This window comes from Polyodon spathula, chromosome 2, assembly GCF_017654505.1.
Source record: "Polyodon spathula isolate WHYD16114869_AA chromosome 2, ASM1765450v1, whole genome shotgun sequence".
NCBI classification, from domain to species: Eukaryota; Metazoa; Chordata; class Actinopteri; order Acipenseriformes; family Polyodontidae; genus Polyodon; species Polyodon spathula.
The window spans coordinates 3,798,611-3,810,970 of NC_054535.1; the positions used below are offsets into that span (position 1 = coordinate 3,798,611).

Genomic DNA, 12,360 nt, shown 5'->3' on the forward strand with positions numbered 1-12,360 from the left:
TCTCTTATTATTCCCATTCATAAATACCCGAACAGGAATTGAGGAATTGAGTAAAACCAGCACAAAAACATAACTCTTAAATCCTAATTTCTGAACACTGTAGAACTAAAACATCCAGCCGTTACCTCTCATTCTGAACTGTCATGCCCAAAAAAGACAAATGCTCACAATACAGAAGGAAACGAAAGCCTTGCATAAGTTACTTTTTTTCGCCACAAATCAATTCACTTGGCTTGCATTACCCCCCCCCCCCACGCTTTGTGGAAGTAGTTGTCAGCATATATAATATTCTGTATCTGCTGTTGTCAGTATTTAGATTCAGAGTCTGCATCACAGAATGACGTTCTCCCTAGCAACACATGGACGCCATTCTACAGAGGGGAAATTTGATTTTTGCTGTAGTGTTATCGTTTCTGTCCGACGGAGGAACCTGTTTTTACCTTTCAAAACATTAAGAATTGCTTATGATTATGTGGATATAATTAGTGCTATTTGTATTCTTCTTTCAGAAATAGCATAAATATTAGGTTTTCTAAACAGTTTTTTTTAAAATCCACATTCAGTTTCTGTATGTGAGTTGTATTATTTGTAGTTAAAATAATATAGGCTACTTATTGATTACTAAAAAAATAGCTATACTAATAACGCGCATCATCCCACATTTTAAATACTCTAATAAACTTTACTGTGATCATGTGATTGTGGAGTTTCGCTTTAGTTGTCTTTTATATATACGGTTGTTGCACCATTAAAAGACGTAACTAACACTTGATCACAAGTGTGCTTACAAGAATAAGTGGAAAACCCGTTTGTCACTGTTGTTCCATAGTTAAGGAACATACAACATAAACATTTTTTTTCCACTTATCGCAAGTAAAACTGGACATGTGCTGTGTCCCACATTTTATATTTTAAAGCCTACATACTATATGAAAATATATCTATGAGAAGCTGAAGTCATACAAAAGGATTATTGTAAAATTGTGAACTTTTTGATTTTTTTCTAAAGACCTTGAAATAAAAAAGATTGAAAGTCTCAAAACTGTTTGGAATACACATTACTGTTCTTTGTCTGAATGATTTCTTTATTTAACCCAGATTGTTATGCTACATTCCCGCTAGCCGATAGCGAAACGGTGGCGAAGGCTTTGAAAATGTACTCGTGTAAGACTGCCAGCACATTCAATAAGTGCTGGTAGATGAATCGATACAGACTGTTTAGTTTGATTTCATTTTTCCCAAAGAAAGCTCTTTAGCTTGATATGCATGCTATAGATGTTGTGTTTGGCTGGAGGACAGAGGCTGTAATTAGAAACAGTCATCGGACAGTGCTGCTTGTAAAAAAAAACAAAACCACATGGCATCCAAATGGAAAAAAAAAATTATACAACAAATTGTACAGACCAATTACGAGAATCATATTCCAAAAGATGCAGCCCAAGCAATTCCAGTCACCCATCTACACACAACTAGAATTGACAGTGATACTAGTCACTGGGAGGTGAAACAGTCATGGTTTCAAACATACCCTCTGGCCATGAAAGAACGTTTTCACAGACGGCAAGCCAGAAACACGCAGCTTTAAGATCACAGCTAAGTTGTTTTTTTTTTTACTTTTTCCTGTTGTTTGCTCTCTCTTTAAAATGTGTTGAAATATATGTTGGAAATAGTAACAGAGTGGATTTGAAAGAGGAATCATTTAATAAAATAATAAACAGATTTATTATATAGTAAATAAGGATTTGTCTCACTATGATGTATTGAGTTTTAATGTCAGAATCAGTGCACTGCTACCGTCAGTAGTTACAGGTGAAAGAACACAGTAAAAAAAAAGTTTTTTAAACACAGTAGTGGCTGTACAATCCTACTAATATTAATCACATTAGTACAATCTTGTGTAACTAGAGCTGTGATTAGTCAGGGAGGCATTAATATTAGCATACACTAATAGCATGTCTACTGGCACAATTTTGCTTTACCATTCTGCAGTGGAAAGAAAACCCTGTCACAGTCAAAATAATGTAAAGGATTATGCAGTACATGAATATCACTGCAAACCTGTTCAGAATTTAGGAAATCTGTAATGACGTTTTTTCACGTGGGACTTAGTTTGGCATTTATTAAATGGGAATCAGTTATAGTGCAATTTAAATATAATATGTATGTGTATTGTAAAGGGTAGGGTCAGTCATTTAAATTTCTATACGTTTTCAAAGAAAATACACGTCTTTTTGTCTTGCTGAAACAGTATGTTTATAACTTGTTTATAGTTTTGTTAAGTGGCTAAAGTTTTTCCAGTGTGGCTAAAAAATGTTCCGTTACTTTAGCCACAGTGGCTAACTGAATGAAAGTCTTGGCGGGAACGTAGTTATAGTAATAAAGATCTGCAACGGTCAGTGTTGCCAACTCCACAAAGCAGGAAGTCGCTAGAGAAACCACACAAAGCCACTAGATACACACTATTTAGACATTCTAAAGTCGCCAGAAATGTCGCTAAACAATTTACCAGTCCTCTTGGAATTGCTCTACCAGAGTAAAGACCAATATAAACAATATCAAATGTATTAATGATTATTGATCATTTTTAAACATCCTATTTATATTTATTTGGATTATTTTTACAGGTAATTATACAGAGTTAGTCTGATGTAATTGATTTTATTGTAACATATTACATCACTTATCACTGATTTAGTACATTATGTTTGTTTAAATAATTGATTTGTGGTTCGCTTTGGCTAACAAGGGCAGCTGTAGTTATTTACATTACGATTAGAAGGTCGATCGTGTCACTGAAGGTCACTGCATTGAATGTCATTGCTGTCGTGGCCCGCCCAGGACTGTGTTGGACCACAGTTTGCTATTTAAGCAATAGAGCCTGTCGATGTGGGCTCTACCGTGTGGTAGATGACCGCGACTGGAGTTGTGCGTCCTGAGCCGTAGACGAGGGCGCTAACGAAAGTCAAGGTCATCTACCACACGGTAGAGCCCACATCGAGAGGGCTCTATCGCTATTAGAAAACAATTTATTTATTTTCTTCTTTTAAAAAAAAAACTTTAAAACCTATATTTACCTTTAACTTCTGATATTTTGCCAGGTAGCATTCCGATGAGGAAAATAGTCCCTAACATAATTAGAATATTAGAGAAAACATTATTATTATTATTATTATTATTATTATTATTATTATTATTATTATTATTATTATTATTAAAAGTATTATTTTTGCTAACATATTTATTTATTGGGGTCTTACTCTTTCTTATTGAAATTTATCTGGACTTTTACAATTGTTGAATAGTCTGTGTAGTATTGAGTCTCACTCGAAAGTTGTTGTGTTGGGCGTCATTCAAGCTGGCAGGGAGTGAATTGGCTGGTGCGGAAAGAACTGAAACAGGGTTGACAGTTTGACTGGCTGGTTTTGAGGGATGGTGTTGTTTGGATCCAGCCGAAGACAGAATTGTGGACCGATTGTGTCTTCCCAGTTGATTTGCTGTCCAGTAGCCTTCATTTTGGTGACCTGTCACAGATGTCATATAGGAATTAATGCTGTACATTGTGTACAGTGCAATTGGGCATTTTGGATGGTAAATCTCCTTTAAAACCTGTGGTGAAAACAATGAACCAAAAGAATGATAATATTTAAGAGATAGAGCCGGTCAATGCAGGCTTCAATTTGTGGTAGATGACCGCGACTGTAGTTATACGTCCGAAGCCATAGGTGAGAGCGCGAACGAAAGTCAAGGTCATCAACCACACAGTAGAGCCTGCATCGAGAGGGCTCTATCGCTATTAGAAAATGATGTATTAATTTTCTCTTTAAAAAAAACTTTAAAACCTATCTACCTTGAACTTCTGATATTTCGGCAGGTAACATTTTGCTGAGGAAGACAGTCCCTAACATAATTAGAACTGAAAAAACGACATACATGTAGAGAAAATATTATTATTATTATTATTATTATTATTATTATTATTATTATTGCTAACATATTTATTTATTGGGGTCTTACTCTTTCTTCTTATAATTTATCTGGACATGTACAATTGTTGAATAGTCCGTGTTGTATTGAGTCTGACTCGAAACTTGTTGGAGGCGGGGCATCATTCAAGCAGGCAGGGAGTGGACTGGCTGTTGTGGAAAGAACTGAAACAGAGGTGGCAGTTTGTCTGGCTGGTTTTGAGGGAGGGTATTGTTTGGATCCAGCCGATGACAAAATTCTGGACCAATCCTGTCTTCCCTGCTGTCCAGTAGCTGTGAATTGAACCTTCATTACGGTGTCCTGTCACAGACATGATTTTGCTTGTCTCTACACCAGCATCAGAAAGTATGTTTAAGTAGTTTTTTATGTTATCAGATTAGTTGTAGATTAGAATGTTAAGAGAAAAAGATGGAATGATTTTAAAATGCAATTCACAGTTAAGTACTTCAAAGTTCTAGCAGGCATCTATACAAAATAGAAGTCCGCTAGATCTAGAAGCTGATTGGCTGTTCGCACTCAGTCATTTTCTAAATAGTATTTAAATATGTACCATTCACTTTAAATCATGAATATATGTGTTTTTCTTAATTATTTTGATCATTACCCAAAAGAGATCCGGGTAAGTGAGCTTCTTGTTGTCCTGTCCTGTTCAATACGAATGCTTGTCCTGGTATGGGTGTTGTTAAATCCAAGCAATTACCCTGTTCTCAAGGTCTTAACATTTTGAAGGTCTATATAAAAAAAAAAAAAAAAAAGTACCTGTAAAACGAAGCAATATATACAGGCAACAACAGCAGTTGAAGATAGAGCAATAAAGGAAATATAATGCCAATATAAAACAGACAAATAGTGTGAGAATGTTACTGACACTGTGCTCAATTGTGAAGAAATAAAGTAAGAAAGAAGTTTCAGTGGAGCATCAGTATGTAAGGTTAAGCAAGAGGCTCAGTGACCTTTGATTTGATCTCCATGTTAATGCACACCTAGGTGTGTGTTACACAGCTATATTCATGTGTGTGTGTGCGGGGAAAGCTCATGCTAGATCTTAATACAGGGATTGCAGCCCAAGAATAAACCCACAGCTACAATACATTGAAGCAACCACACTTCAAAACATAAAAGGATAAGAGTGGATAAAGTACATGTGGTGAATTGTGGTTGTCATGCAGAGGTAAACAGCATTTTTCTCAGCTCCCAGGATTTAAAGCATGCTGTTTCTTTCTTACTGAAATGTCTTATCTAAACAGATACATAACCAGTTCCAGTATGTTGTCATGCTCATGAATTATATTACTACTATGCATGCTATCGCGTTGATGGCTCATGTGAAGTACTCCAAGAAATAAACTGCGGCCCTTGACCTCTCCCTTTTGCTGTCCTTTTCTAGAATTGATATTAAATTGCCATGGGAGATGACATTTCTGCTGGATACATATTTTCACCCACTGTGTTTGATGAAATCAAGATATGCCTTTCTGAAAGAGGATGGCTAACTTTCAAAATTGACCACTGCAGATGATTTCTGCGCCCAATTTCACTTTCACTTTTTACACTTTCAAATACGGCTGTCAAACAGTAAGTATCCAGCAGTCGCCCTTTTTTGATAGACAATATGAATACAAATCCAGGGAATTGATGAGAAAGTGCCTCTAGAGTCAGATTGCCACAGGGATTTTTATTGGTTTTGGAAGATGCAGTTTTATGTCATAAATTCAAAAGAATGTCTTCAGACCTCATTTAAACAGCCATATATATATGATTAAATTCTGGCCAGTGATTTGTTAAAACCTCATCATAGGAGCAAAAATAGGTTTGTCATAACATCACTTCACTACTGGGTAATAGTCTCCCTCTGACATGTGATTGGTTCACATCACTGTCAGTAACACCTGTTTTCAAAGGAACGTACCGTCCATCCCCTGCATTCCCAACAACAAGAGAAAATGTGAAGAAACACCTCAACAGCGATTCTGGGACCTAACAGAAAATTAATTGCAAAACACACTTCATAAGAAATATGCTGCAAACACTAAAATGGTGATTAAAACATCACCGTCACTGTTTTATGACTTTATGAATTTCAAACAAATAAAGGATCGAAACTGTATTATTCAGCAGTCAGCAAAACAGACAGAGAGCTGCATGCCAAACAGACTTTGATAACTAACAAAAACATTTGATGTTATTTATTTGTTTATTTACTTATGCTGTATCCGCTATATTTAAACAGAATATATAAAGTCATATTTGCTATCCAACCTTGCCTCACTTATTTTCTTGACTGATTCATATATTAAATATGTACTGCAGACTCAGCCATAGTAGCAAATGAAATGTACGTTGGCAAGACTGCTGTTACCTCCAGGCTTCAATGCAGCCTCGGGCATTATAGCCCTCTGTCGATAACAATAGTCTTCCACTATAGCCCTCCTCTCCAGTGTGCATATATATATATATATATATATATATATATATATATATATATATATATATATATATATATATATATATATTATAGGGTGCTACAATACAAACTGATGTCCGTCTTATGTCAGGGTGTTTGAAAACCATCTTGTTTCCCTTAAAAGCAGGTACCCCATTTAGACCAGATGGATCTTTAGTCAGGTGAATGCTGAAGTGATGAAGTTATGGAATCATGGCTTGCAGATGACAATTTCTGACTGCAGTCCAGACTGCCAAAGCAGTCTATCTATGGACAGACAGAGATGTATAGCTGGTCAATTTGCTACAACCTCTTTTGTTATTTCTAGACTGTGGATACATTATTAAACAGTAAATGTCCCAGATAAGGTTGTGAGAGGCCAACCAAACCATGGCTGCAAACTTTCCAGACCTTAATCCAATAGAACAGCGAGGAACCTTGTAGGATGCTGTTATCATCAGTGTTGTAACCTTCAGCATGACATCAGATAGCTTGGTGATACACTCACTGAAGACCGGGACAGGACGTTCCAAGACACCATGTGCCACCTGAGTCGAAGCAAGCCCTATCATTATAGGGGTGACATCAATACTAGAGGACCTCATACTTGTTACCAAGGACCAGTGTGTAAAGAGCATTCACTTGAAATGCTCAAATTTGATTGATGTTATGCATTGTGTTTTAGAAAAATTCAGTTTTTAAATGATGCTCTTTCATTTCAGTGTAGTATTTAACAAGAACTTAAGAACATAAGAAAGTTTACAAACGAGAGGAGGCCATTAGGCCCATCTTGCTCGTTTGGTTGTTAGTAGCTTATTGATCCCAGAATCTCATCAAGCAGCTTCTTGAAGGACCCCAGGGTGTCAGCTTCAACAACAACAACTTTTCACCCTCACGATTCTCTGTGTAAAAAAGCGCCTCCTATTTTCTGTTCTGAATGCCCCTTTGTCTAATCTCCATTTGTGACCCCTGGTCCTTGTTTCTTTTTTCAGGCTGAAAAAGTCCCTTGGGTCGACACTGTCAATACCTTTTAGAATTTTGAATGCTTGAATTAGGTCGCCGCAGACTGAACAGATTCAATTCTTTTAGCCTGTCTGCATATGACATGCCTTTTAAACCCGGAATAATTCTGGTCGATCTTCTTTGCACTCTTTTTAGAGCAGCAATATCTTTTTTTATAGCAAGGTGACCAGAACTGAACACAATATTCAAGAGGAGGTCTTACTAATGCATTGTACAGTTTTAACATTACTTCCCTTGATTTAAATTCAACACTTTTCACAATGTATCCAAGCATCTTGTTGGCCTTTTTTATAGCTTCCCCACATTGTCTAGATGAAGACAAAAACTCCTAGGTCTTTTTCATAGATTCCTTCTCCAATTTCAGTATCTCCCATATGATATTTATAATGCACATTGTTATTTCCTGTTTCACATGAACAGTATTTAAATGTCACATTTTAAATTTTTCATTAATTAACTTTTGGCCATAGCTGTACTAGGTGAGCTTTCAAAGCCTATTATGGAATGAGTCAAGATGGATTTGTTTATGAGTGATTCCTGAAATTACACGGTTTGAACGGTCGCTCCCCAACCCCCACCCCCCAATTTATAACGGAAAGAAAGAAGCATACTGCAGCAGCTCTGAATTGTATTTCATCAGTCAATAAATATGTTAACTGCGCTTCTTGATTCTTTAGCGTGACAGGGTGCTGTGCTCTAACCTTTGCATTTTAAGCATGCCTAATTGTAAACATAATCTATCTACCTAATGTTAATAATGCCTGTAATTTCCCCCCGTTTGTAAAATTTGTTTTACGGTAGCTATGCAACATTCCCAGTAGAAGCGGTTATTAGAAACCAACTAACTGTGAATTAAATTTGACATCAGTCCGCACATAAATACCTTCTTTTTCCCTTAACATTCTAATCTACAACTAATCTGATAACATAAAAAGCTACTTAAACATACTTTCTGATGCTGGTCTAGACAAGCAAAATCATGTCTGTGACAGGACACCGTAATGAAGGTTCAATTCACAGCTACTGGACAGCAGGGAAGACAGGATTGGTCCAGAATTCTGTCATCGGCTGGATCCAAACAATACCCTCCCTCAAAACCAGCCAGTCAAACTGCCACCTCTGTTTCAGTTCTTTCCACAACAGCCAGTCCACTCCCTGCCTGCTTGAATGATGCCCCGCCTCCAACAAGTTTCGAGTCAGACTCAATACAACACAGACTATTCAACAATTGTACATGTCCAGATAAATTATAAGAAGAAAGAGTAAGACCCCAATAAATAAATATGTTAGCAATAATAATAATAATAATAATAATAATAATAATAATAATAATAATAATAATAACATATTCTCTACATGTATGTCGTTTTTTCAGTTCTAACTATGTTAGGGACTGTCTTCCTCAGCAAAATGTTACCTGCCGAAATATCAGAAGTTCAAGGTAGATAGGTTTTAAAGTTTTTTTTAAAGAGAAAATTAATACATCATTTTCTAATAGCGATAGAGCCCTCTCGATGCAGGCTCTACTGTGTGGTTGATGACCTTGACTTTTGTTCGCGCTCTCACCTATGGCTTCGGACGTATAACTACAGTCGCGGTCATCTACCACAAATTGAAGCCTGCATTGACCGGCTCTATCTCTTAAATATTATCATTCTTTTGGTTCATTGTTTTCACCACAGGTTTTAAAGGAGATTTACCATCCAAAATGCCCAATTGCACTGTACACAATGTACAGCATTAATTCCTATGTAACTGCATTACCCTGCAAGGAAGATGAAGGAGGGGATCTGTTAATACCAAAACAAATATATTTGACATGTTAAAGTGCATGTCATGTTCATATATCTCAAGTGTTTTACTAAGGCTGTGTCCTGTAAATGTCCTAATGCAGGGGTGGATGACTTGAGATAGCTTAATTCAGACCACTAGAGGTCCAGGAAAAATAAGATCACTCTGTGCATCTTGGGTGTGCACCTGTGTAAACATTTAAACCCTTAGCAGCTTTCATTTGTTTTTGTGAAACGAAAAACTAGATTGCAAACATTTTAGCCCAAACATGGTATGCCGTACATTACACAACTAGCAGCCTTTTAATTGTGAAATGGACATTGCAAATTAACTCATATTAATGACACTAATAAAAGGACATGTACAGTGTTTCATTATTTAATTAAATCATCTGAATTCAATCTTTATAGTTGATTAGAAATTAATATATGAATGCTTGGCTTGGTAGGATGACCAGATTTCCAAAGCTATACCATATGTTTATTTTTTCTCTTTTTTTATGCTTCTTACTTGAATATAGTGTTTTTATAACTGTTACTATTTTGACATTATACTATCAAAAGACAAGAAGCTTGGACTGCTGCATAACCAGTGCACTGTCCCTTTCTAATCTGTGGCACCATGTACATCTATTTAACTGTTATAGCTATATGTTGTGCTATTTTTAATTGTAATTTCTATATTTTATGCTGCATACTTTTAATTTAGTATAGTTACCTATTTAACCTATGATAATTTGTAATTGTTTACAGTACAATATGCATATTGTCATAATGCCAACCTAGTTGTTTCTAGTATCTGTTTTTTTAACTGTAATTGACAAAAATCGAATCAGAGTATTGGTTTATGTAATGTAATTATAAGATGGCAGTGTTAAGAAACTCTACGTCAATAAATCTGACTGTTGCTTAATAATTCAAATAAATAAATAAATAGTCAAAGTGGTAATGATAAACTGGATTGAAACCCACTTAACATATTTAAGGATTTAAAGATCGCAAAGCTTATCTTAATTAGAATAAGTGTAAGCACGCTTGGTCAGTGTTAAAGTAAGACTGGCTTTTGCCTTTCACATAATAGTATTTGTGAAGCAAATGTACACCTACATGGAGTGCTAACAAATATGTTTTCACTTTACAATGTCCACCTCTTAGCTTTTTTAAAGGGTTACTGAACAAAACACATTACTTACCATTGCTTTCTCATGTATTGTATTTGTTTGCATAATCACAACTTTTTAAACTATTTTGTAAACATCTCCTTGGTCATTGGTCTGTTTTGGCAAATACTTTTTGTGGGTTCTGCTTGCTGAGATTCTTAGTAAATAGAGCACTTAAGAACTTAAAATTGTGTTATTTATTTTTTAATTTAGAGTGCAAACTTATTTCTCCACAATTTAGAATGTTCAATTATTTTTTTCCCTTGCTGTAGCAATTCCACCCCAGCTCAGGAGATCTGAAGGTTTAATGTGCATCCTCCGATCCCACTCCTGAGCCAGCTTCCTCTTTTACACCCAGGAACTTGAGAGTGGATATCAGTGAGGTACAGACCTTCGAAGGACAAAGGCCAGCCCGCAGGTGTCCCCTCTGAGCTCACTAGGCGCCTGGCAAGCAAGGTCCACTATAGAAACGGTTTTGCCGCCCTAACCCGTGGAGACCCATTACAGAAATAAGTAACGGACACAGAACAGAGCAGGCAGCAACATTAAGTGTTTTGTTTTGCTGTAAACCCTACTGCCTGTTCAGTTACACTTTAACATTATTATTGTTTCATTTTAATGAGTGAAAGAGCTATCTGAATAATAGTTGTTTTTAAATATTATGCAAAGTTAGATTTAATTCCAGATTCTGTTTCTAATAGATTTTTATTAGTGGTAGTATTATGTTTGCTTAATATAACAAATTACTTATAGGTACAGTTATTCTTGTAATGCAAAACTGCAACACATTTCAACCAACAAATATTGTAAACTAATAAGTTCAAAGTTTCCCCTTCATCAAAGTTATTGGCATTCAAGGCAGGTGAAGCTGGAAATAGAAAATCTCGATCTAAACACTTTGCTATTCCAGCAGCATGCTTGTTTACTTGAGCCTTGTCTATTCAAGTAATTCATAAAATGAATCTTTTATGATAAATGATCTCCTCTAAATGGGCATATAACTTATTTGAAATTGACTCTCATGTCATATAGCTGAGTAGGTGGAAGAGAATCACTTCAGTACAAAACTGCAGCATCTGGAGACATGCTATTGAAGCTGCTGCCGCATACTGATGCAGAAAGAATGAAAACTCAGAGCAAAAGGGAAGCATGTAGCCCTGGGGCATCATTCCGATTCTTCTCCGCTGCGGCACACTGCTCAACTTTTATTAACTGTCAAATTAAGGAATAGATAAATTGTGCATTAAAAAAAAAAAAAAAATAAAAAAATAACTTCTAGTTGGTAGTAATAAATATGGAAGCATTGCTAAGACTAATTTTTAAGACCTACAAATAGCCTCTGTTGAAGGCTAGGGTGTGAAGGGAGAAACACATGCTTCAGTAGTTTTCTTCCTTAGGTACCAGTCGTAATCGATTAGCGCTCCGGTTGGTGAGGCATTGTTCAGTTGCATTACAGTGTGCATCCTCAGAAATGCATTTATGTACCACATCAGTGCCTTTAGAGACGGATTACTTTTGCTTTTGCTTTTCTTCTGATTTTAATGTAGTTGACTGGAACCACTGCATATTCATTGAAATTACCCTAATTCAGAGCAGTTAGTGAACTTTTAAAACTTGTTGTTTTGGAAATATCTTTTTTGTACACACTATATTCAGAGTGAGAAATACAATTCTTGTCTAGAGGTTACTTGTTTTGTACTGCAACAGTCGTTGCATTTCTCTGTTCTGTTTGCTTTAAGTTTGGAGGTATTTGACATTAGTCAAATACCTCCAAACGTCTAGCTTCCTCTAACTAATACACTGCATTACAATCTGCAGCTTGTTTTATCATATCTGCAGAAAAAGTTACATTGTTTTGTACTCTTAAACAGTATATATTTGGAACAGGCTAGCATTATGATTGGAATCTTTGTTCTTGCTTTTAGTACCGAAATCCTTGTGCCAACTGTGGACATATATA

General features: G+C 35.9%; 1 protein-coding gene across 7 annotated transcripts in view; it reads left to right on the plus strand.

Moving 5' to 3' along the window:
- pcdh7b (protocadherin 7b) overlaps positions 1-12,360 on the plus strand; it is a 179,155-nt gene that overhangs the window by 47,799 nt on the left and 118,996 nt on the right. The window contains exon 2 of one of the 7 annotated variants that reach the window (XM_041274491.1): positions 10,673-11,044. The exons of 5 other annotated variants lie outside the window; for them this stretch is intronic. In XM_041274491.1, the coding sequence (XP_041130425.1) occupies positions 10,673-10,708 (36 nt within the window). In that variant the 3' untranslated portion in view covers positions 10,709-11,044. Of the gene's footprint in view, positions 1-5,371; positions 5,393-10,672; positions 11,045-12,360 lie in introns of those variants that run through there. One more of the 7 variants, XM_041274507.1, reaches the window with a different exon arrangement.